General features: G+C 52.2%; 2 protein-coding genes across 2 annotated transcripts; both read left to right on the top strand.

The window, feature by feature from the left end:
- The first annotated feature begins 84 nt into the window (after positions 1–84).
- On the top strand, positions 85–16,476 carry KIF17 (kinesin family member 17). Its single transcript, XM_059866573.1, is given in 17 exon segments — positions 85–1,660; positions 1,663–1,724; positions 3,183–3,329; positions 4,123–4,224; positions 6,489–6,561; positions 6,564–6,650; positions 7,909–8,310; positions 8,313–8,384; positions 9,428–9,525; positions 10,123–10,270; positions 11,210–11,298; positions 11,426–11,550; positions 14,068–14,297; positions 15,221–15,481; positions 15,738–15,805; positions 15,892–16,000; positions 16,189–16,476. Coding segments are annotated over 17 exon segments (2,505 nt in total). The 5' UTR covers positions 85–1,491; the 3' UTR covers positions 16,452–16,476.
- Positions 16,477–16,555: 79 nt separating this feature from the next.
- On the top strand, positions 16,556–21,986 carry DDOST (dolichyl-diphosphooligosaccharide--protein glycosyltransferase non-catalytic subunit). Its single transcript, XM_059866571.1, has 11 exons — positions 16,556–16,725; positions 17,806–17,916; positions 18,149–18,235; positions 18,481–18,584; positions 19,332–19,426; positions 19,748–19,841; positions 20,248–20,396; positions 20,692–20,839; positions 20,962–21,082; positions 21,248–21,354; positions 21,444–21,986. Exons 1-11 carry the CDS (start codon positions 16,587–16,589, stop codon positions 21,591–21,593), a joined length of 1,305 nt encoding a protein of 434 aa, XP_059722554.1. The 5' UTR covers positions 16,556–16,586; the 3' UTR covers positions 21,594–21,986.
- Positions 21,987–22,464: the final 478 nt, after the last annotated feature.

Genomic DNA, 22,464 nt, shown 5'->3' with positions numbered 1-22,464 from the left:
GTGCTCACACCTGCGTGCTCACACCTGTCCGTTCACACGCTCTCCGGCCCAGGCACCGCACTAACTCGCACTCACACGACTGCACCCCGCGTTCGGGCTCCCGCTCCTGCACGCTGCGGCGCTGCACTGGTGCTCACAGAGGTTGCACACCCACGTGCTCGCTCACCCTCGCATGCACACGCAGGGGCCACAGCTGAGCACCGGTGCCATCGCACACTCACGGCCCTGTGCACGCACAGTCTGTGCCCTCGTACACATCCCCCTTGCACACCTGCCCTCGTGCACCTCCCAGTGCACACCTGTCCTCGTGCACACCCCCCGCACGCGTGCACGCGCCCCCACCCGCGCCCCCGCGGGCCCCGCGGCAGTCACGTGACGCGGTGGGCGGGGCTTCTCTCCCGGTGCGGCCCCGGTCGCTGTGGCGACCGCGTGCCGTCGCTCGCGCATGAGCGGGGCCGCCTCCCGCCGCCTCAGCATCCCCGTGCCCTCGGGGTCCGCGCGCGCCTTCGGCCAGCGCGGCACCGGCGGCGTCACCTCAGGTTTTCCCTTGCTCAGTCCGCTTTGGGTGTGTCTCGGTTCCCGAAAGTTACCTCAGGGTTTCTAACCCTTGGGTTTCTCGCCTTTCAGCTTCCCCCCAGGTTTTCCCTCACAAACCCTTCCCCCTCCAGGGTTCCTGTCCCCGACCTGCCCTAATTCCCCCTCAGACCTGTTCCCAGCTTCCCCTTTTCCCTGCATCCCTCCCCAGCTCTTTTTCTCCATACTTTCCCCTTCTCCCCCAGCCTCCCTCGCTCGGGGGTCCTTCCCCTCTGTGCTTCCCTCCCACAGGGGGTGCAGATGCGCAGGCTTAGGCTTGCCCCAGCCTCTTCCCAGCCCCCGGTGCCCTCCAGTCCCGCCGAGTGAGCTGTGGGGCTGGTCTGGATGGGTGGGGTGACCTGTGGGGGCAGTCTGACCCGAGAGGGTGGAGCTGACCCCAGTGTGTGTCACTGACCTCCATGTGTGGGGCTGACCCCAGTGTGTGGGGCTGACCCCCGTGCGTGTGTGTCACTAACTCCCGCGTGTGTGACTGACCCCTTTGTGTAGGGCTGACTGGGCGTGTGTGAGGCTGACCCTGGTGATTGTCACTGACCCCAGTGTGTGTGACTGACCCCTGTGTGTGAGGCTGACCCTGGTGATTGTCACTGACCCCAGTGTGTGTGACTGACCCCTGTGTGTGAGGCTGACCCTGGTGATTGTCACTGACCCCAGTGTGTGTGACTGACCCCTGTGTGTGAGGCTGACCCTGGTGATTGTCACTGACCCCAGTGTGTGTGACTGACCCCTGTGTGTGAGGCTGACCCCCATGTCTGTCACTGACCCCAGTGTGTGTGACTAACCCCTGTGTGTAGGGCTGACTGGGTGTGTGTGTCACTGACCCCAGTGTGTGTCACTGACCCCAGTGTCTCTCACTGACCCCCGTGTCCGTCACTGACCCGCTGTGCGGTGCCCGGGGCGATGGCCGCAGAGGCGGTGAAGGTGGCCGTGCGCTGCCGGTTGCTGAGCGGGCGTGAGGCAGCCCTGGGCCACCAGGCCATCGTCGGTGTGGACAGCGCGTGGGGCCGGTGCTTGGTGCGGGACCCTGCGGCCCCCGCCGAGCCCCCCCGGCAGTTCTTCTTCTTCGACGGGCGTTTGGTGGGGAGCACAGCACCGAGCACGTCTACAACGAGATCGCCTACCCGCTGGTGGAGGTCAGTGGGCACCCAGGGCAGCTCACACAGCCGGGGGCGGCGGCAGTTTTGGGCACCACAAAGGATGAAGGAGTTCCAGAAGTGTTCGGACAATGCTCTCAGGCACAGGGTGGGATTGTTGGGGTGGAGTTGGACTCCGATCCTTGTGGGTCCCTTGCAGCTGAGCATATTCTGTGAACACGTAGCTTGGGACAGGAGCTGAGGGGTTTTACAGGTGATCCCTAAGCCAAGCAGGATCCACTTGACCTTCCCCACGCTGGAAGGTGTCCCTGCCCGTGGCAGAGTGGTGGAACAAGATGAACTTTAAGGTCCCTCCCAACCCAAACCATTTGGGATTCCTGGTTTATGGGCAGAAAGCCCTGTCCACTGCTTCAAGAGGCTTAGCTATAAGCCTGGGGAACAGAGGAGAGCAGACAGTGTCCCAGCAACAGTCTGAGAAATTGGGAAGAAACAAAACTTTATTAGCAGCCAGCAGGGCACCAAGGAGAGAGTTACATTTAATTGTTTTAGGTGGATGTTTATATCATAGAATCCCAGAATGGTTTGGGTGGGAAGGGACCTCATCCCATCCCACTCCCTGCCATGGGCAGGAACACTTTCCAGGCTGCTCCAAACCCTGTCCAGCCTGGCCTTGGACACTACCAGGGATCCAGGGGCAGCCACAGCTGCTGTGGTATAAAACTGAGGATTTTAGGGACATTTTTACTGTCAAGTGAGAAACCTTAGAGAAGATGGGGAACCTCTGCCTGGATTAGACTGGCAAAAGGATAGGGGATCACTTTGTTTCCTTGTTAGCAGATCAGCACAGGAAACAGCTGAGGTGAGAAATGAACCTATTAAGCAAAAAAAAGACCAACCTCCCCCTCAAACTTCTTTTGTTAGAAGAAGTTACATAGATTAAATGGCTCATGATGGTTTTAAGATGGAAGTTCCTAATCATGAGAACAAGCAGGGCTAGAAACAGTAGATATTAGAATAATAGATTATTTTTTTCTTATTTAAACCTTAAGAAATCCAGTTATTTTTTCTTCCTACCAGACTTCTCTAAAACAGGGACAAGTGACAGTGAGCAGCTTGCTGAGCAAAAATTATTCAAAGCTAGAGACCATCCCCTTGGCCACCCCACAACCAACGATTGTTCTAGTTGTCTCTTTGAATCTCATAAGATTTTTGTGCCCTATGGCAAAAATATTATAGTTTGCTAAGTGTTGATGTTGTCAACTGCTTTTCAACACCTGCACTGCTTCAAGATTCCTTGTTTTGAGAGAAAAACATTGATTTATATGCTAATTTTGTAATTGCTATACTCTGATGATGTGTGAAGATTAGGCAGCCATTTGATGCTTACTTCCAGCTCTTCCTTTAAAACACCTTTTGGGGGTGGGAATGAATCTGGACAATGTGTTTCCAGTTAGGCAAAGATGATGGCTGTTTTCTCTGGTTTTCCCCCATTTCCAGGGTGTGATGGGAGGCTACAATGGCACCATCTTTGCCTACGGCCAGACTGGCAGTGGGAAGTCCTTCACCATGCAGGGACTTGCAGATTCTTCTTCACAGAAAGGGATCATTCCCAGGGCATTTGAACACATCTTTGAGAGTGTACAGGTGGGTGTGAAAGAGATTCTGGTAAGGTTTTGCTAGAAAGACTTTGGTGTCCTATGCCAAGAAGTGAGTGCTGATGGCATGAAGTGTGAATGGGGACAGGTTTGGGGTGCACTGCTCTATAGTATTGTCAGGCACCCTAAACGAGGGGAGAGAAATGATGCATCTGACTCCATTGATATCAGAAGGCTAATTAATTACTTTATTATACTACATTATTCTATACTATATTACATTACATCTAAACTGAATCTGCCAAGCACTCAACTCTGCACACACTGCCCAGAATCTTGTGACTGTCAGTGACAGTCCCGACACACACACACACACACACACACACCTGGCCCTGATAGCCAAGGAAACCAAACCCCATCACTGTGGGGAAACAATCTCCACATTGCATTCTACTTTGGCACAAACACAGGCACAGCAAATGATAAGAATTGTGTTTCCTTTCTCTGAGGTTCAGAGAATGGGAAACCCAGAAATATTCTTGGGAAGAATTGTGCCTTGCTTTTCTCTGTGAAGAGAAACGTGGCTACATTGCTCCTCGTCTTTAAGCTGGGGCCTGTGCACAGTCAGATGAACTGTCCCCTCGTGCCAGGTGACATTGTGAGCTTGAGGTGTGGAAGGACCAGAAGTTCTGTGCAGTGTGTGCTGAGTGGTTCCACCTGGAGTGAATGGCCGGGGGGGGGTTTGGATGAGGTGCTGAAGGGTGGTGGGCACCCAGCTATGGAGGGGCTCCCTGGGCTGCCTGTGCTGTGCAGCCTCACCCCCAATCCTCCCTGCTCTGCAGTGTGCTGAGAACACCAAGTTCCTGCTGAGAGCCTCCTACCTGGAGATCTACAATGAGGACATACGAGACCTTCTCGGAGCTGACACCAAGCAGAAGCTGGAGGTGAGGCGGGCTCAATGTGCCTTAATTTAATTAGCTTTAATTAGCTAGTGTGTTACCATGACTTACAGAAGTGCAACAAAGGTCTGTGCCAGAATATGAAGTTACATATGGAAGCTAAGAGGGACTTTTGAGGGACTTTTGAGGGACTTTAGTGAAAGTTTAAGAACAGGATGCAGTTGGAGACATGTCCAGTGTATCCCACGTGACAGTGGCTGGTAGCTCAGCAGCAGCTCTGTGAAAATCCTTCACTGGACAAGGGTGGAATAAAGTGCTCATGGGGCAATTTCTTCCTCATCCTCTTCAACTCATGCTTGTCTCTATAGCAAGAGGATTCTGGGTCTTATAAATGTTTAATCTGATCTAGTGTAGCCATGGATGATCTCTTTATCTGCCTAAACAAAAAAGGCTGATCCTTTTTGAGAGCTCACAGCAGATATTACTCCCCATGGGAACACATGTGACGTTTACAGGACCATAGGAGGGTAAACTCTCCCAAAATCCTAACCAGGGATCTTTATAAAATTTACCTCCTGGCGGCTTTGCAGATCCTTTTGTATGTATTCCTGGAGGGAGCTAGAAATCTCCTGTCCCAATTTACTTCCTTGCAGGACTGCCCTGGTGTATAAAACCAAGACAGTAGCCTCTTGCAATACTCTGGGATGGCAACAGACCCAAACTGCCTTTCAGGACAGGTATTTCTGACAGGTTTCTGGCTTTAAGGCAGGCAAACCCGTCTCTGCTCCATGTTCCAAGCGTGCTTTGCCTGTCTCTTGCAGAGGGAGAGTGGGAGAAGGGGACTTCTTGCTGCAGTTTCTCTTCCTTTGTTCCACATCGGCGGTGACACGGGTTTCCATGACAACGCGGTTGGCACTGGGCGGGCAGGAGCTGGGCAGAGCAGTTTCCAGGGTAACTCTGTTACGCTGCCTGTTGCTGCCTCCACCGAGTACTTGAGGGAGTGTGTCCTGCTGAAGCAAATCCCAGGCTGCCCCACTGCATACCTCTGATTCCCCCAATTCCCCCAGAATCCCAGTTTTGTTCATTCCTTGGCCTTTCACCTCAGTGACTACAGCCATGTCCTCGGTCAGGCATTCCTCAGGGACTCTGCAACACCCCCAGACAGAGCCAGGCCAGTCCTGGGGTTCTCAGCAGCACAGACCAGTCACAGTGTATGAACACTGCCTGTGACTGTACCTGGATTCATCCCGGGCATCATGGCTTTGGAACAAGGATAAATCCCACCCAGTTAAGTGTTCAGCTGCTTTTGCTCTGTTCTGTGGGATTTTTTTAACAGCAAACGTTGTTTTACATCATTTCTTGTGAGCATTACTGAGGTGTCTGAGCCTCCTCTTTGGAAGTCACAGTGCCAAATGTGGTCTCTGTTGCTCCATCATGACAACCATATCTCGATATCCCAGCTGACATGATAAAGATAGTTTTGGTGATGAACTTAGCAGATGTGGGGTGTAACAGAGCGGTGGAAAATTAATTTAGCTCATTTAAAATTCCCAGTGTGGAGGGGGCTGGTGTAGGAGTGCAGGGATCTCTGGATTATTTTGTAATTTTTTATGTAGGTTTGATGGGTAACAGAAAATTTTGGATATTTCCATTGCTTATTATCATTCTGTATGAAACTTTTCATCTGTGCAATTGATAATTACTGAGAAGATGCTGTTGGGTATTTAATGCTCTGTTTCAACCCAGAGTCCCAAATAGGACTTTTGTTCATTTAAAAATTAATTAATCTAGAGAAAAATGGTGACAGTTCACCTCTGTGTGATGGGTGGTACTTTGGGAATGTTGTCAGTGTGCTCAAGCCACCCACTCAGAGCAGAGAGTTCAGCAAAGCACTGGGAACAATATCTGGGGATATTGTATCTGTGCTTTGATATTAAAAAAAGCTTCCTATGGCTGAGGAGATCTTACAGCCTTTGCCATAATAGGTGAGATGTATTTTGATTCTTGTTTAAAATATGCAGCTTAATAATAGAGAAGGTGGAGGGTGGATAGAAGCCGGGTTCCTCATGGCCTGGGGGATGTCTGAATCAATCAGCAACTTTTAGCTTGAATTCTCTGAGCCATGAAGGTGGTTGGTTCCCTCTTTTTCCTCCTTCAGAAATCAGGCTTTCTGGCAGCAGTCAGATGTGTTTTTCTCGTACTGCAGTTTAATTTCACATAGCCCTCAAGGTTCTGGGCCATTCCCAGTGTAATTTTCCCTGGTTTCAGTGTCCCTTGGTGTGACCTGGCTTGCGTTGTCCTGTTGGCAGCTGAAGGAGCACCCAGAGCAGGGGGTGTACATGCAGGGGCTGTCCCTGCACACCGTGCACAGCGTGGCCCAGTGTAGCAGCTGATGGATGTGGGCTGCAGGAACAGAGCAGTGGCCTTCACCCTGATGAACAAGGGCTCCTCCTGCTCCCACTCCATCTTCTGTCTGCGCGGAAATCTGCGCTCTCGGTGTGTACCTGGAGGCCCTGGCAGGGCACAGGGGCTGTGAGGCCATTCATTATCCCACAGCTACTCTTAGATCCCAAATGATGGTAGGTGCACCAGAAAAATCCTCTTCCCTGGGAGGGTGGGTGGGCCCTGGCACAGGGTGCCCAGAGCAGCTGTGGCTGCCCCTGGATCCTTGGAAGTGTCCAAGGCCAGGCTGGAGAGGGCTTGGAGCACCCTGGGACAGTGGGAGATGTCCCTGCTGTAAAATAGAATGCTGACTCCTTTCAAGGCCAGGATTTGTAGAAGTCTGCCTTGAAAAGGGTGGATTCAGTTAAAATCTCAGTGCTTTCTGTGCTTGGAATGCTAAAGGACCTCTTCCCTTGAATTTGGGTTAAAATCTTATGGAATATTTGGGATGTGGACATCCAGGAGTGTGGTCCAGTGCTTAGGACAGCAGGAATGTGTGCCCAACTCTGCTGTGTATGAGGCTGGGAAAGGTAAGGAGCCACTGAAAGTGCAGGGCTCCTAAAGGAACAAGATGCACTCTGTCTTCCTCACAGGGACCCTGTGCCATCACACTGTTCCAGCCTCAAATGCAGACCAGGAAGCAGGTATCCCATGTATAAGGTATCCCATGTGTAAGGTATGTGTCCAGGCAGCTGGGCAGCCTCAGCTCAATCTGCTCCTGCCTTAAAGTGATGAGAATGGCACCATCTCACCAGGTTTGACTCCTCACCAGGCTCCATCTCCTCATCTGAGGGGTTTGGGCCATGGGCAGGGACACATTCCACTATCCCAGGCTGCTCCAAGCCCTGTCCAGCCTGGCCTTGGACACTTCCCAGGATCCAGGGGCAGCCACAGCTTCTCTGGGCCAGGGCCTCCCCACCCTCACAGGGAAGGATTTCTATATATCTCATCTAAATTTCCCCTCATGAAACAAACTGAGGAGGAAAAAAGTTGTATAAACCTGATCGTGTTACTTGTGGAGGACTTTGGCTGCAACTGTAAATACTGTTGAAATATGTGGAGGGGTGCATGTGTGTGTGTTCAGAGCTCACTGCGAGAGCAAGAACAGGCATGAATTTTTACTGTGGATCCTGTTGAGAAAAGCACTAAACTCTGCAGTGTTTAGATTAAGTAGATATTTACTTACTTCAGGGAGTCAGGGCCCAAGGCAGACAAAGAGCAGGGCTGGAACAGGATGTGGTGCCAGAACAGTCCTGGTTCTTGACTGTTGAGATGCTTCCTCCAAAGAGCTGACTGGGAATTGTTTCCCACATGAGCGAGGGCAGGATCACCTTAGGGCTGCCAAACTCAACTTGGTGGATCTGGCAGGAAGTGAGAGACAGGCAAGGACTGGTGGCACAGGGGAGAGGCTCAAAGAGCCCACCAAAATCAACCTTTCCCTGTCTGCCCTGGGCAACGTCATCTCGGCCCTGGTGGATGGCAGGTGCAGACACATTCCCTACCGAGACTCCAAGCTGACCAGGCTGCTCCAGGACTCCCTGGGGGGGAACAGCAGGACCCTGATGGTGGCGTGTGTGTCCCCAGCTGATGACAGCTACGAGGAAAGCCTCAGCACCCTGCGCTACGCAAGTCGAGCCAGGAACATCAGGAACAAGCTCTGCATCAACGAGGACCCTAAGGACACCCCCCTAAGGAGCACCAGGAAGAGATTAAGAAGCTGAAGGCCATTCTGGCTGAACAGATGGGCACGAGTGACTTGTCAGGTAGGAGAGCCTTTACTGGCTGCAGAGATGGCAAAAAAGGGAGTTTTACACGTAAAATGTTGGCTAATTTTTACCTCAACCTTTCCTTTACCTATTGGAGGAAGAGTCCTCCACTGGTTACAGACTTTTCCTTCACTGCTGCCAAATTGACCTTATTCTACTGAAATGGCAAAGACCATCTCAATAATCCAGTGTTTTCAATAGTAGCAAATTCTGTTAGAAAAGGCTTACATGATTCAAATCCTTGGTTATTTTTGGTGATTGTGACTAGAATTTGGTCAGTTGCAGAAGGAAGAACAGGTTTCAGCAGGAAGAACAAAAATGAGCTGCAAAAGAAATAATACTGTAAAATTCTTTTCTGAATATATATATATATATATATATATATATATATATATATATGTGTGTATGTTTTCAAAGTAAGCATTCAGCCCCTTTTCTCCTACAATGTATATTTTTGACACTACAAGAGAAGTTTTCCCCTCCTTATTGCAGTGCCTGAGGACTCATCCCAGCCTCTGTCCTCTGAAGCAGGAATAGGAAATGTAGGAACAAATGTAGGGAAGAGCAGTCTTTAGGGAGCTGATCACCTTTGGAGAATTAGCCCCTAAAAAAGGGCAATTTTCAGCAGGGGAGTAAGGCTGTAGGATGACTTTCTCCCCCTTCCTGCCCCCTTTCAGAAATAGCTGTGAACAAAGAAGGTAATTTCATTGCGCTTTTCATCTTCCCGGTGTCTTTTATCTCCCAAATCTGTAGCATAGCCCTGGAAACAAGTCCTGTTTTTCTTTGAAAGAGATACTTGTATGTATAAATACCACACAATTACATTCACTTCCATTTTTGCCTGAAGCTGGAACCTCTCCCTCTCTCCCCACACCTCTGGAGCCCTGGGCCGGCGGCATTTGGCAGAGAGTGCTGTTTGAAGGAGCACAGGGTTGCCATGTTCTTTGCTGGCACCCAGCTTCTTTGTTCTCTTTCCAGGAATTCTGTAGACAATCCCACCCTGTGACTGTGAGTGAATTTATTTCTACTTTGCTTTGTAGGGCTTCTACCTGCTGAGGCTGCTCACCTGGGAGCAAATCCAGCTCCCTGCCTCAAACCCCAGGTGGATCTGGAAGCAGAGAAGCAGCTGATCAGAGAAGTGGAAAAGTGGCTTTGACTAAAACTTTTTTCATAGTAATGATTACAAATATGGTTCAGCCTTTCCAGAATACTTCTCTTTTCCTATTTTTCTCTATTTTGTAATCCTTGGACTTCTCCTATGAGCAGACCATGTGTTATTGATGCTGTGTGCCTTATGATAACCCACCTCTTGTTTCCACTTCTCTGGGGATGGATTGAATTGGATTCCTAGGAAGAATTTTTGGAGGAACTACATGTGAAATTGTCAGAAAAGAGAGGAATAGAGTTGAGGAAAGCAGTAGTCAAAGGTGTTAGGAAGAGTATAGAGATGAGAAAAAAGAGGAATACAGAGCCAGGAGGAGCCAAAGGGCAATAAAACTCTCTCCTTGCTCTTTAGAAAGTTCATTCCAGGGCACCACAACCAGCCAAGGCAGCCATTTTTAGGGCTGAACAGTCACTTTCATCAACAATAATCACTCCGGTGTCAACTTAAGTCACAGAAAAAGTCAGTGAATACTGGTGGTGGAGCTCTATTGGGATGGGCATAAGGTGTGACCTGGAATGGACCTGGATGTGACCTCGGGAACAGTCACGGGGCTGTTGCTGTGCCTTGCAGGAGTTCCAGGAGAGGCTGGCCCAGCTCCAGGCCAGCTACCAAGCAGAGCAGGCATCCCATGCCCGCCTGGAGAAGGACATCAGCAGCCTGAGGGATGACTTTGATCTCAAGGTGTCTGTTCTCCTGGATCTCCTCAGGAAGGAAGCAGGTGTGGAGGAGGTGGGTGGAGGCTGTGCAGCCCAGCCCAGGTTCCCTCAGGAGCAGGGACTGTTTTTGCACTCACATCTGTGGCAGCCACTGCAGCCTTTAAAAGGCAGCAAGTGCTGCCTGGCAGCAGCAGTCCCTGCTCTCAGCCCACGCTTATCCACAGCAGGAGCAGGGACTCTGCCTCTCCTGGATTTAAGACTGTCCCAGCTTTGTCCTCTTCCCTGTAAGCCTTGAGGCAATAAAAAGCCTCATTTTGGAGTAAAACACCTGCTTTTTGCCCACATAGCAGAGTTCCCCCTGACTGAGGGCAGTGTTTCTGGAGCAGAGGTCACTGCTCTGTCCCCTTCCCCCCGGACTCTCATTCCCAAGGCCGAGGTGGCTGCCGCAGTCTCTTCCTCCGTATGCAAATGTGCTGCAGCACTCACCCTCCCGGTGGATTATCCACACCATCGCTCACTGCAAGGCAGATATTCCTCTCACATCCTAGAAATTGCCTCCTCTCCCTCTCCATTACTGCTTTTCATGGACACCTGCAGTGCCTCAGAGCATGGTTTGCAATGTGCTCATATAGCACTTATCATCCTCTAGTAATTCTTGAACCTGTATTCTTCATTTTTTGTGCTATCACTTTTTGAGGTGAAGGTTGAGAGGTTCTTTATTTCTTCCCCCTCTGATTACAAATGTGCACCCCCAGCCTCTGAAATGGATGATTTTTGGAGCCAGGCTCTCCCAGCCCTGTACAATCTGCATTCCTTTCCCAATACACCCTCTCAGTGTTTCATGGTTTTTACTGACCAGCAGAAGTAGGTGAATGACAGCCCTTTTCCTTTCAGACACGTCATTCCTAGCTTTGGGGGAAGGCTTTGGGAGATGGTTTCATAGATTTATGTCTAGTTTTGCACAGCTCATTACCAACATTGTGTGTATTTCCTCTTTTCAGCTGACACACGGACTAGAACAATGTCTGACCACACACCTTCATGTGAAGATGCTGTTGCTGCAGCACGTGAAGAGCCAACATCAGCCCACGTACCCTCCAGGCTCCTTCTCCCCTCAGGATGAATAACCCTGAGTGGATAACGTTGTGCTTCATCTCCCCCAGGACTCTCACTGCATCTTTCCAGAGCTACAGCCTTTGTTTTCCTCTTGTCACCAGGACCCAGAAGCACCTGGGACTGTCACAGACACCAGTGGGGTGAGCAGGGGCAGTGCTGGAGCAGTGGGAGCTGTCACTGCCCTGGGGATTTCCCTGCCTGCAGACCAGCAGCTGGTGCTCGCCAGGTCAGTGACATCCCTGCTCATGCCATCTGTCCCCTGGGCAGCACCCTCAGGCAGCAGCAGGTATCTTCTGCCATGACACCACAGCTGCTGAGCTCCAGCTGTCAGTGCAGCCCCAAACCAGGCACACATGAGTTAAAACGATGGACTGGTTTGGGTGGGAGGAACCTTAAAGCTCATCCCATTCCTCCCCTTGCCTTGGGCAGGGACACCTCCCACTGTCCCAGGCTGCTCCAAGCCCTGTCCAGCCTCGCCTTGGACACTGCCAGGGATCCAGGGGCAGCCACAGCTGCTCTGGGCACCCTGTGCCAGGGCCTGCTCACCCTCACAGGGAAGGATTCCATTCCAATACCCCATCTGTCCCTTCCTCTGGCAGTGGGAAGCCATTCTCCCTTGTCCTGGCACTTCTGCCTCTTGTCCAAAGTCCCTCTCCAGCTTCCTTGGAGCCCCTTTAGGCACCAGGAGAGGCTCTAAGGTCTGCCTGGAGCCTTCTCTCCCCCAGGCTGTTTTTACCCCAAAACTAACTTTGCCCTGTTTGGGTGGATGAAGAGCTGTTCCCTGCGGTGCTCAGTGAGGCTGAGTGCCAGAATTATGAGAGAAAAATGGAGATGTTCAAGTCAGCAAACGTGGATGCCAAAAAGTGTTCCTGGAAACAAATCCTGCCTGGACCTGCAGGCAGGGGAGCCTTAAGTGCCCACACAGGTTATGGAGATGCCTCCTTTTCCTATTGAAAGAGGGCCTTGAAGGGCACTTGGAGCCCTCTCATGTCTTACAGGTAAGGCAGCAGCTGTCCTGTGGCTCATGGATAGACTCTTCCCATCACTGAGGCCACTTTTGCCTCCAGCTCATGCATTTGCAGTGTTTGCAGCACATCATCCACAGCTAACAGCAAAATTTCCCAATAATCCTATTTCAGGGGCACTGTCAGGGTCTGGAGGACAGGGCTGGGATATGAGGGATGCAGGCTTGGACTCGTGCTCAGCCCAAATCAAAATCAACCTGGCTCAAGGTTTTCTCTGTATGAGAGCTGTCCTGAGAGAATTCCCTCAGCCGGAGTACACCACCACATACTGAAGCAGCATGGGGGCTTGGGCTGCTCCAGAAATACATGATTGAAGCAAATTCTCCTGATTTTTCACTTAGTCCATTGTGTGGAACTATATACAATTAGAAAAGCTGAAGCCAAGATACGCTGTGACAGTCTGATTCTGAACAGTTCTGTGGGTTTTAACCAGTTCTTCTGTGGGTTTTAACCAGTCTTTCAGCTTCCCTGTGGTGTGTGCTCACTCTGCTGGGTCTCTCCTTGCTCAAAAAGCAGCTGCTATGAAATGCAGAACAGCAGTGTCTGTAATTTGTGAGCAATTCTGTCTGTTAAGGGAGAGCTCTCCAAAGAAACCCTTCATTTGGATTTGATATCAAATGTTAGTGGTCCTATTGCAAGAATGAATCCTATTCCTTTTGTGGCAAACAAGGAAAATGCCCTTCTAATCACATTGTTAACTCCAGGTTCTGTGCAGATTGGGCAGGAGGGTTTGATTCCACAGGTGTGGGGATTTCAAAGCCACCTGCTCAAGCTTTACACATCAGGGCAGCTCAGCAGAGCAAGGACTGAATCCTTGGATTCAGTGTGTGTTAAGCAAAGGAAAGGGAAGGTCACCTGGCAGGAGCAGTGCAGCAGAATAGCAGGTCAGTTCTGGGGGAGAATGAGCATTTCACAGGGCTTGGAGATAATTAGGAGGCTGTTATCAGTAAATGGGTTATCAGCCAATTTGAGACAGTGCTGGCCAACCTGAGCTAGACAAAGGAATGGCTCTGGAGCATGGCTTTATTTCCATGCCAGAGCATGATTTCAAACACAGGCCCGTGCCAGTGCTGCATTAACAACACTGAGGTGACACAAATCATGGCTGATACTGCCCCAAAATGGAAACCATACTGTGGCTTTCAGATCTAACACTCCCACCTCCACCAGCTAAAATAATTCTCTGTGTGATTTTGGCACCTTTTGTGCATCCTTGAAAAAAACATATATTCAATGTTTATTTAAATAAGAATTTAAATACAAAGTACACAAAACAAGGGTTTTAAAGAAAAATTTGTGAGCTTAGATATGTATTTCTGGACATCCTTGTTGACTGAGGTGCTTGGAGTAACACATGCTTTGCCTTTGTGGAGTATTTTGCCCAGAGAAGCTGTGGCTGCCCCATGATCCCTGGAAGTGTCCAAGGCCACGTTGGACAGGGTTGGAACAACCTGGGAGAGCAGGAGGTGGCCCTGCCCATGGCAGGGGGTGCAGTGAGATGCCCTTTAAGGTCCTTCCCAGCCCAAACCACTCTGGGATTCTGGGATTCTTTCTATGACAGAAAGTGTTAATAATAAGTAGAATCTGCTACGATTACTCAGGGCGGAAAATCTTACCATAATTCCCAATTTTCTGTCTTCCCAAATGTCACCCGTGGAAGGATGTGCCTCCTCCACGCTTGTGAAGCTGGTTCTTGAGCTCAGTGTTCCCTTCTGCAGGCTGCAGGTGCTGCAGCAGCAGGTGCTCGGGGGGGAGCAGGCTCAGAACAAGGACCTGAAGGAGAAGCACAAACGGCGGAAGCAGCATGCGGACGAGCGGAGGCTGCAGCTGGCGGCCGCCCTGCAGGAATCCAGCGAGGACAGCCGTGAGCAGGCTCTCCTCAAGGTCTATGACTCCATCCAGGAGGAGGTTCGAGCCAAGAGCAAGGCGCTGGAGAAGCTGCAGGAGAAGATGAGGGAGCAGCTCCTTCCTCCTCCACATCCTCAGTTTTGTGTTTCAGGTTTAGAGAATGGCTCTGGCTGTGTCAGTATTTCATACACCACACTGTGCGTGTGAGCTTTTATGAAATCCCTCAGGTGGGGGATTAAGCTTTTGAAGCCCAAACCCCTCCAGTTGTAAAGGCTCAGTGTGTGGCACTAGGCGGGAGGAGCACGTGTTGGGATGGGAGGGGATGCGACTCCCTCTGCCGACCTACAGATCTGCTGCAGCTGCTGCCAGTTCTGAGCTCGCTTTCTGGAGCAAGAAACAAAACATAAAAGTAATGCTTTTAAATTTACGTTTAAAATCTTAATTTTCAAAACACTTGAAAATCAGTTTTGCTCTGATATTTTGTGGTAGAATCAGAGGGTCTGCAAAAAAATTGATATTTGTGTGTACAGTCCTAGACCTGCACATGAAGGACTTTATTTGGGTATTTAGATTATCAAATAAATATTGCACCTTTTTAACCAAAGTTAGGAAATTCCAGCAGTTCTAAGACCACATCAGTAAGATTAGCTTCAGGTTCATTCCTGAAGGTTCATTGATTGCTTCAAAAATCATCCCTGTGGAGAAACACGAGAAGCCTTTCTTTAAAACAGACATGGAATAATCTCTCCCTTGGGCAGGGACACCTCCTTCCACTATCCCAGGCTGCTCCAAGCCCTGTCCAGCCTGGCTTTGGACACTCGCAGGGATCCAGGGGCAGCCACAGCTGCTCTGGATTTATTTAATTTTGCTCTGGATTTTATTTTATTTAATCCTAATTTGTACCTAAATTAGAAAACTTTCCAAATATTGAAGCTTTCCTGAGCATCCTTCTCTGCCTGGCAAATTCCTGTACTCATAGTATCCATCGGTCTCTCTGCCTTGTAACCCTGGTGTTTTGTGTGCAGCTCCGGGCTGCCCAGACTGAGATCCAAGACCTGCAGTTGGAGTTTGGGCTGGAGAAGATGGATTACCTGAGCACCATCCGGTGCCAGGAGCGAGAGCTGCTGCTCTGCCAGCAGCTGCTGGATCAGGTGCAGTCCCTCGTGCAGCGCGACTGCAACTACAGCAACCTGGAGAGGATCCGCCCTGAGTCCGTGTGGGACGAGGGGAGCGGCTGCTGGAAAATCCCAAAGCCTGTCATTCAAAGAACCCACCTGCCCGCAGGTGAGGGGACAGCACCTGGGGAGAGGAGAGCGCTGTGGGAGACAGGGAGGTGACCATGGCTCTGCCATGCTCGGTAGGCCACGCTAGGGCTGCGTGCACTTGTAGCATGTTGCACACGCGGTTTGTCTGGAAAGTGTGAGTGACAAAGGTGGCACGTGGTGCTCATCCCTCGGGAATCTGAGCAGTGCCGGGACCCAGGGAGTGCAGCCAGCAGGGTGGTGATTGTTCTACACACAACGACCATCTCTTCCCACAGCGGTTCTGGCCCTGCCACAGCCCAAACCTGGCCGGACAAGCCCCTCGAATGAGAGCAGGGAGACAGCGGTACGGCCCATTCCTCCTCCATTTCTATCCCATTTTACCAGTTTTGCCTTATTGCTGGCGCTGCTGACAGCGTTTGCCGCCTGCAGCCCGAGGAAGACCACTACAGGCTGGTGCTGGACAGGAGCGACAGTGAGACCATTGCCAGCAACTACTTGCGATCCCGGCGAGCCAGCCAGATCCTTCAGCCGGACCAAGGTAATTCCCTTTGCCCAGATATCGCCAGCACTCTTCATTTTCCTCCTTCTCCTTGGTAAATCAAACGACGACCCACCCAGGATCAATTCTGCCTCAACCCTTTGACCTCTCAGGGGTTTCTCGCAGGACACAGACGCATTTTGGGGTCCTGCACTGACCCACCACACCCCCTTCCTCTCCTCTTGCAGCTCCCGCGGGCTCCGACGGGGCTGCGGGCAGCACCGTGCCCCAGGCCCGGCCTTTCCGCCTGCAGTCCCTGGCCCTGGCGCTCAGCGCCGACACCAAGAGCAGGAAGCAGTGCCCGCCGCTTCTCATCCACCGCGGGCGTGGGTGGCCCGGGACAGCGGCGGGGCCCTCCTCGTCCGTGGCGATAGCGGTCGCGCTGAGTCGCGATAGTGCTGTCGCGACAGCGGCCGCGACGGGGCGCGACAGCGCTTGCGCTGCGTCCTAGCGTCGCGGACCTGTCTGTCGCTGATTGGCTGGAGGCTTCTCGCCGCTGGCGCTGATTGGCTGGAGGCTGCTCGGCGCTGGCGCTGATTGGCTGGAGGCTGCCCGCTTCTGGGGTAGTTCGGCGACCGGGATCAAGATGGCGGCGGCCGCTGTGGCTGTGTGTGGGCTCCTGGCGGTGCTGGCGGCGGGCGCTGAGGGCGGGCCCCGCACGCTGGTGCTGCTGGAGAACGGGAACCTGCGCGACACGCACTCGATGTTCTTCCGGAGCCTCGCGGGTACCGAGCGGGCCGTGGCGGGATCCCGGGAGGTGTTGGATGGGGCGGGGGGAGCGGGGTTGTGGACTCAGGGTCAGGATGGGGGAGGAGGTTGGGGTTACCTGAGGGCAAAGAGGATGTTTGGGGTCTTCGGTCAGGCCGAGGGAGGAGATTGGAGTCCCCTGGCTGGGCCGAGGGCGCAGCCAGGGGTCCCTTGCTGGAAGGGTCTGTGTCAGGCTGGGGCAGAGATGAGGGTCACCTAGGGGAGAGACGGGTGTTGGGGTTCACTGTTCAGGATGAGGGAGGAGATTTGGGATGCTTCAGAGGGAGGAAATCGGAGTCTCCAGGCGGAAAAGGGGGGTGTTTGGGGTTCCCATGTCAGAGTGGAGGAGGGGATTGGGGTTCCCTGTCTCTGCTGAGGAAGCAGATTGGGGTCCCCTGAAGGAGAATGGGGGGTCTGAGGTCACCTGGTCAGTCTGTGGGAGATGATGGGGATGGTGTGCCTGGATGAGAGAGGAGATTGGGCTCCCCATGTCAGAATGGGGGAGGAGATTGGGATCCCCTGATTAGGCAGAAAAAGAAACTGGTGTTGCCAGGGAGTGGGGGTTATTTGGGTTCTTCTGGTCAGAATGAAGACTTATGTCCCCATGTCAGGCTGAAGGAGGAGATTGTGAGGGGGGTGCTGTTGGAGTTCCCTGGGCAGGCCGAGTGAGAAGAAGAAGACCCCAAGCCAAGAGAGGAGATTGGGGTTCCGTGGTGTAGGGGGGGGTGAGTGTTTGGGCTCTTCTGGTCAGAATGAGGCAGGAGATGGGCGTTGTTTTCCCAGCTGTACCTGTGTTTCGGTCCCCTGCAGCCTCAGTCCCTGTTTGATGGGTGACAGTGAGGCATCCTTTGACATCAGGGCTCTTCAGGGGATCCACTCCTTGAGTTTATTTGGGAACTCTCAGGTGCTGCTCTTAAAAGGCCCCTGCTCTTAAAAGGCAGTGTTTCCAAACTGCTCCTTCACTGGGGAAATATACCTCTGGCTCATGCTGCAGTTGTGCTGCTCCATGTGTGGTTTCATGGCATGCAGAAGTTGTCCCTTTTGTGTCCTGGCTGCAGACAGGGGCTTCGACCTCACCTTCCGGACAGCAGATGACGCCGGCCTGTCCCTGATAAAGTACGGGGAGTTCCTGTACGACAACCTCATCATCTTCTCCCCATCCATAGAAGGTAAATGTGGAGGGGAAACCTCTGGAGCTTGATGACATCTTTGGAAGGGGATTTCCAGCTGTTCTGTGAATTTTAGTTAAGTCCTGTGCTTTGGATGTACTTAACAGCAAACTGCAGCTCTGTCCAAGCCTTTATTGGTGGTTCTTTCATTGATTTGGTGATTTGCTGTGGTTTAATTCTGCCGGGGGTTATTTCTGAGCTCCAGCCATGGATTTCTGCTGTTTGCTTTCAGACTTTGGTGGGAACATCAATGTGGAGACCATCACCGCGTTCATCGACGGCGGCGGCAGCGTCCTCGTCGCCGCCAGCTCGGACATCGGTGAGTGCAGGTGTTCCTCTAGAGAATGAATTCACTGCAGCAAGGCCAGCTGCTCCTTGTCACCTCAGGGCTTGCTCGGGGAGGAAGTGGGTGATTCATGCCTTTAGTAACATGTGCAGTGGGAACTCAGTGGGGAGGTCATGTTGTTCCCTGGGGTTTGTCTCATAGAGCATTGAACACACATCTCAGCTGAATTTACTGTTGAGTTCCTGTGTGGTGTGACAGAGGATCCACTGTCCCTGCAGGTGACCCCCTGCGAGAGCTGGGCAGCGAGTGTGGCATCGAGTTTGATGAGGAGAGGACAGCGGTCATCGACCACCACAACTATGACATCTCCGACCCCGGCCAGGTGAGGGCCTTGCCTGCTCTTTCTGGCTGCTGGGGTGGGTGCAGAGCTCGAGGGGTGAATCCTCTGTCCTTGTGCTCCCGATTTTCCTCTGTCCCTTCTCTCCCCTGCTCCTCCCAGGAAAGTGGGAAATAATCCCTGTTGCAGAATTCAGTTCTGCTGCTGTCAGGATGCTTCACGCTCTTCTTTCAGATGGTCACTGTGCAGGCAGTGGGGCTGTGATTAATGCTGGTTCTGGATCCCTCTGAAGCTTGGGGGGGAATTTCACCTGAGGGTGAAGTGTGTAAGACACCAAGTGCAACACTTCAGATGTGGGAAGGGAGAATTTCAGTCCTAGATTTTCAGATCAGTATAGAAACACACAAACATTTCTACAATTTTGTCTGCCTGGTGTAATCCAGCATTTTAAATTAAAACATATTATATACTCTGGTAATTTTTGTTTAAGGTAAACTGTTGAAGCAGTACATACGTGCATGTTGTCCTGGTTTGAGGATGAAGGTTGCTAAATGCAGGGAAATAAAACACTGGAGGTGTTGCTCTTTATCAAGTGGCAGTTTGTATTTCCTTGAAGATCAGTATTAACCTAATTTGATCATAAACACAAAAATACTGTTGTTTTGCTTTTTAATTGAACTACTACATTCAGCCAACAGTTGGAATTGTCTGTAAAATAAACTTTTAACTGAGAAGCTGTTGTTTGTCATTAGACCCCAACTCACCTCACATGGATCTCTCTTGTTTCCCCAGCACACGCTGATCGTGGCCGACACTGAGAACCTCCTGAAGGCCCCCACCATTGTGGGCAAGGCAGCACTGAACCCCATCCTGTTCCGAGGAGTTGGGTGAGCAGCAGGGGTGAGGTGGGGGAAGGGCAGTTGAACCTGTGGTGTTGCTGCGAGGTGAGCGTGGGGTCAGCCCCTGGGGCTCTTAATGTGAGCTTAACAAATCTCTCTCGATTTCAAACAAAAACAGAAGGAAATCCTCCAAAGTAGTTTAGTTGTTGACTTAGGAATGGTTCCTAAAAAAATAGCGGAAGAAATACTTAGTTTCTCAGCAGGTAGAAGGGTGAGAAGGTCCCTGGGGTTGAGCAGGTGGCCCCACGTTCCTCTGGGTGTGGGGACGCTGGGGGTGTTCATGCTGCTCACCATGGCTTTCTCTGCAAGGATGGTGGCTGATCCCGACAACCCGCTGGTGCTGGATATCCTCACTGGCTCTTCCACTTCCTACTCCTTCTTCCCAGATAAGCCCATCACTCAGGTACGCTCCCTTCCTTTCTCTCCTGTTTTGAGCTGTGCTTCTGTAATTTAGTCCCTCTAACTTCAACTGCTTGGGAGAATCCTGGAGTGTTTGATCTGATTGATTTTGAAAGGGTTGGGCTGTTGGCTGCTTCCGATGTTGCCTTACTCTCTGCTTTCTGAGGAGGTGTTCAGCGTGAGGGACACATGTCCTCCATGCTCTGGAGGAGAGGCCAGCCTAGATCAAAGCATCTCTCCCATTCCATCCCAGCTGGAGTGGTACCAGAATCCTATTCCTGCTTTTTCTGAGCTTCGTGATTACTCCTTAACTGCAGCTGGTACTGCTACAGCCAGCCTGTCCCACCCCACAGCAAACTGCTGTTGGTGCATCCCCAGTGGGCTCAGCCCTGTGCCCGTTTGCTTCGCAGTACCCGCATGCCGTGGGGAAGAACACGCTGCTGATCGCGGGGCTGCAGGCACGCAACAATGCCCGCGTCGTCTTCAGCGGCTCCCTCGACTTCTTCAGTGACGCCTTCTTCAATTCTGCCGTGCAGAAAGCGACTCCCGGCTCCAAGAGGTGCGTTGGCTTCCCCAGCTGAGGAGTGTTGGGGGAGCCCTTTGAGGACAGAACTCCTGGGAAACAGGCAACAAATGTTTATGTTTTGGGAAGGAGCAGAAAGCTTGAATTGAATTGGGGTGACACATCCTTTACCGTGTTAGAACATGGTAAAGGATGCTTTGGAAAGCAGCTGCTTTGGAAAGCAGCTCCTTCCTTTAACCTCAGCTCAGTTTGTGTTGCTTTCACCTCTGTTTGGTTTGGGTGTGGGCCACGGGGTATTTTCTCGGCTGTCTCAGCCTCCCTTGTTGCACAGGTACTCCCAGACAGGTAACTACGAGCTGGCCGTGGCCCTGTCCCGCTGGGTGTTCAAGGAGGAGGGCGTTCTGCGCGTGGGCGCCGTGTCCCACCACCGCGTCGGGGAGCTGGCGCCACCCAGCGCCTACACAGTCACCGACCTCGTGGTGAGGCTGCGGGTCGGGTGGGGCGGGGCACGCAGGAGGCGCCCGGGGGAGGAGTTGGGCAGCGCTGGGGCTCCGAGTGGGCCGGCGCTAGTTTTCAGGCATCGTTGGTTAATTTGTCCCAGGAGTACAGCATCGTGATCGAGAAGCTCGCTGAGGGCAAGTGGGTGCCCTTTGACGGGGACGACATCCAGCTGGAGTTCGTGCGCATCGACCCCTTCGTGCGCACCTTCCTCAAGAGGAACGGTAGGTCCTCCTGTCAGGAGGAGTGGGAGCTTCCCCTCTAGAGGAACAGCAGGTCCCCCTCAAGAGGAGCAGGGTGGCCCCATCGCTGCCCTGGCCCCACACTGGGGGTGTTTTCACCTTCCACAGCTTCTCGTGTCCCCTCAGTGTCACCCATCTCTCCCTCAGGTGGCAAATACAGCGTGCAGTTCAAGCTGCCGGACGTCTACGGTGTCTTCCAGTTCAAAGTGGATTACAACCGGCTGGGATACACCCACCTCTACTCCTCCACACAGGTAAGCGTGGGGGAGTGAATCCCCCCTGTCCTGGGAGGAAAGGCTGCCCCAGGCTGCTGGACTGCAAGGACTGCTCTGTCCCCTGCCAGGTGTCTGTGCGTCCCCTCCAGCACACGCAGTACGAGCGGTTCATCCCCTCAGCGTATCCCTACTACGCCGGCGCCTTCTCCATGATGGTCGGCCTCTTCATGTTCAGCATTGTCTTCCTGCACATGAAGGAGAAGGAGAAATCCGACTGAACTCCCCGTGGGAGCCTTTTCCTGCTGCCAGGAGGGCCGGGCAGTGTCAGAGCCTCCTGTGTATCTGTGTCAGGACTCGTGGGTGCCGGATGTACTGTGGGGCTGTGTTTGGTCTTTTTTATTTTTACACCTGGGGGGTTATTGAGAATGACAATTAAGTTTTGGGGGGCAAATCTGTTTCCAAAGTGTCTGCAAACCCGGGACCAGGATGCTTCCAGTTTTTACTGATGAGTCGCAATGTTTGCTCACTCCACTGTTGGAATGATTTGGACTGGGATTGGGCTGGAATGATTTTGGTTGGAGTTGGGCTGGAATGATTGGGGTTGGAGTTGGGCTGGAATGATTTGGATTGCAGATTAACTCCCAGTTCAAAATAAAGTCTCGTTCCTCTCATCCTGGCTGGGAGTGAGGTGACTTCATGGCTTGGGGCATTTGGGTGCAATCCAGAACTGAGGACTGTGTCCCCATCTCGCCTACTCCGGGTGTTCCCCAGGGTGGGAGGGGAGGGAGCAGTCGGGTGGTGCTAAGGCTGGAGAGTGCTGAGAGGCAAAAGGGGGAGTCCAGGGCACACAGGGGGACTTGGGACACCCCAAAAGCAAACAAAGGGTCTGGGGTGTCACCAAAGGCACATGGAGGAGGACAGGGCATGTCAAAACCCCTTCTGTGGCCCATAATGCAAACAGGTGAATTGAGGGACACACCAAAGGCTCAGCGAGGGCCACGGATTGCCCCCAAATGCACACTGAGGGGGAAAAAAAACAGCTGGAAGATGTGATCCCAAAAAAAAACCACAGTGAAGTGGAGGAGCTGAAGGGGGGGCAGAGGTGTGAGTGGCTCTTGGGCTGCATCTGGGCTGTTTTAGGATGGAAGG

The sequence above is a fragment of the Haemorhous mexicanus genome, chromosome 23 (assembly GCF_027477595.1).
Source record: "Haemorhous mexicanus isolate bHaeMex1 chromosome 23, bHaeMex1.pri, whole genome shotgun sequence".
In the NCBI taxonomy this organism is placed as follows: Eukaryota; Metazoa; Chordata; class Aves; order Passeriformes; family Fringillidae; genus Haemorhous; species Haemorhous mexicanus.
Note: the sequence above shows the minus strand (reverse complement) of the source record. Positions and strands in the feature narration are given on the sequence as shown.

Bases quoted from the DNA above. Each gene is read 5' to 3' on its own strand.
- DDOST (XM_059866571.1), top strand. From the start codon at position 16,587: ATGGCGGCGGCCGCTGTGGCTGTGTGTGGGCTCCTGGCGGTGCTGGCG. The intron at 20,840-20,961 runs GTGAGGCTGCGG...AATTTGTCCCAG, and splicing joins ACACAGTCACCGACCTCGTG to GAGTACAGCATCGTGATCGA. The intron at 21,083-21,247 runs GTAGGTCCTCCT...TCTCTCCCTCAG, and splicing joins CACCTTCCTCAAGAGGAACG to GTGGCAAATACAGCGTGCAG.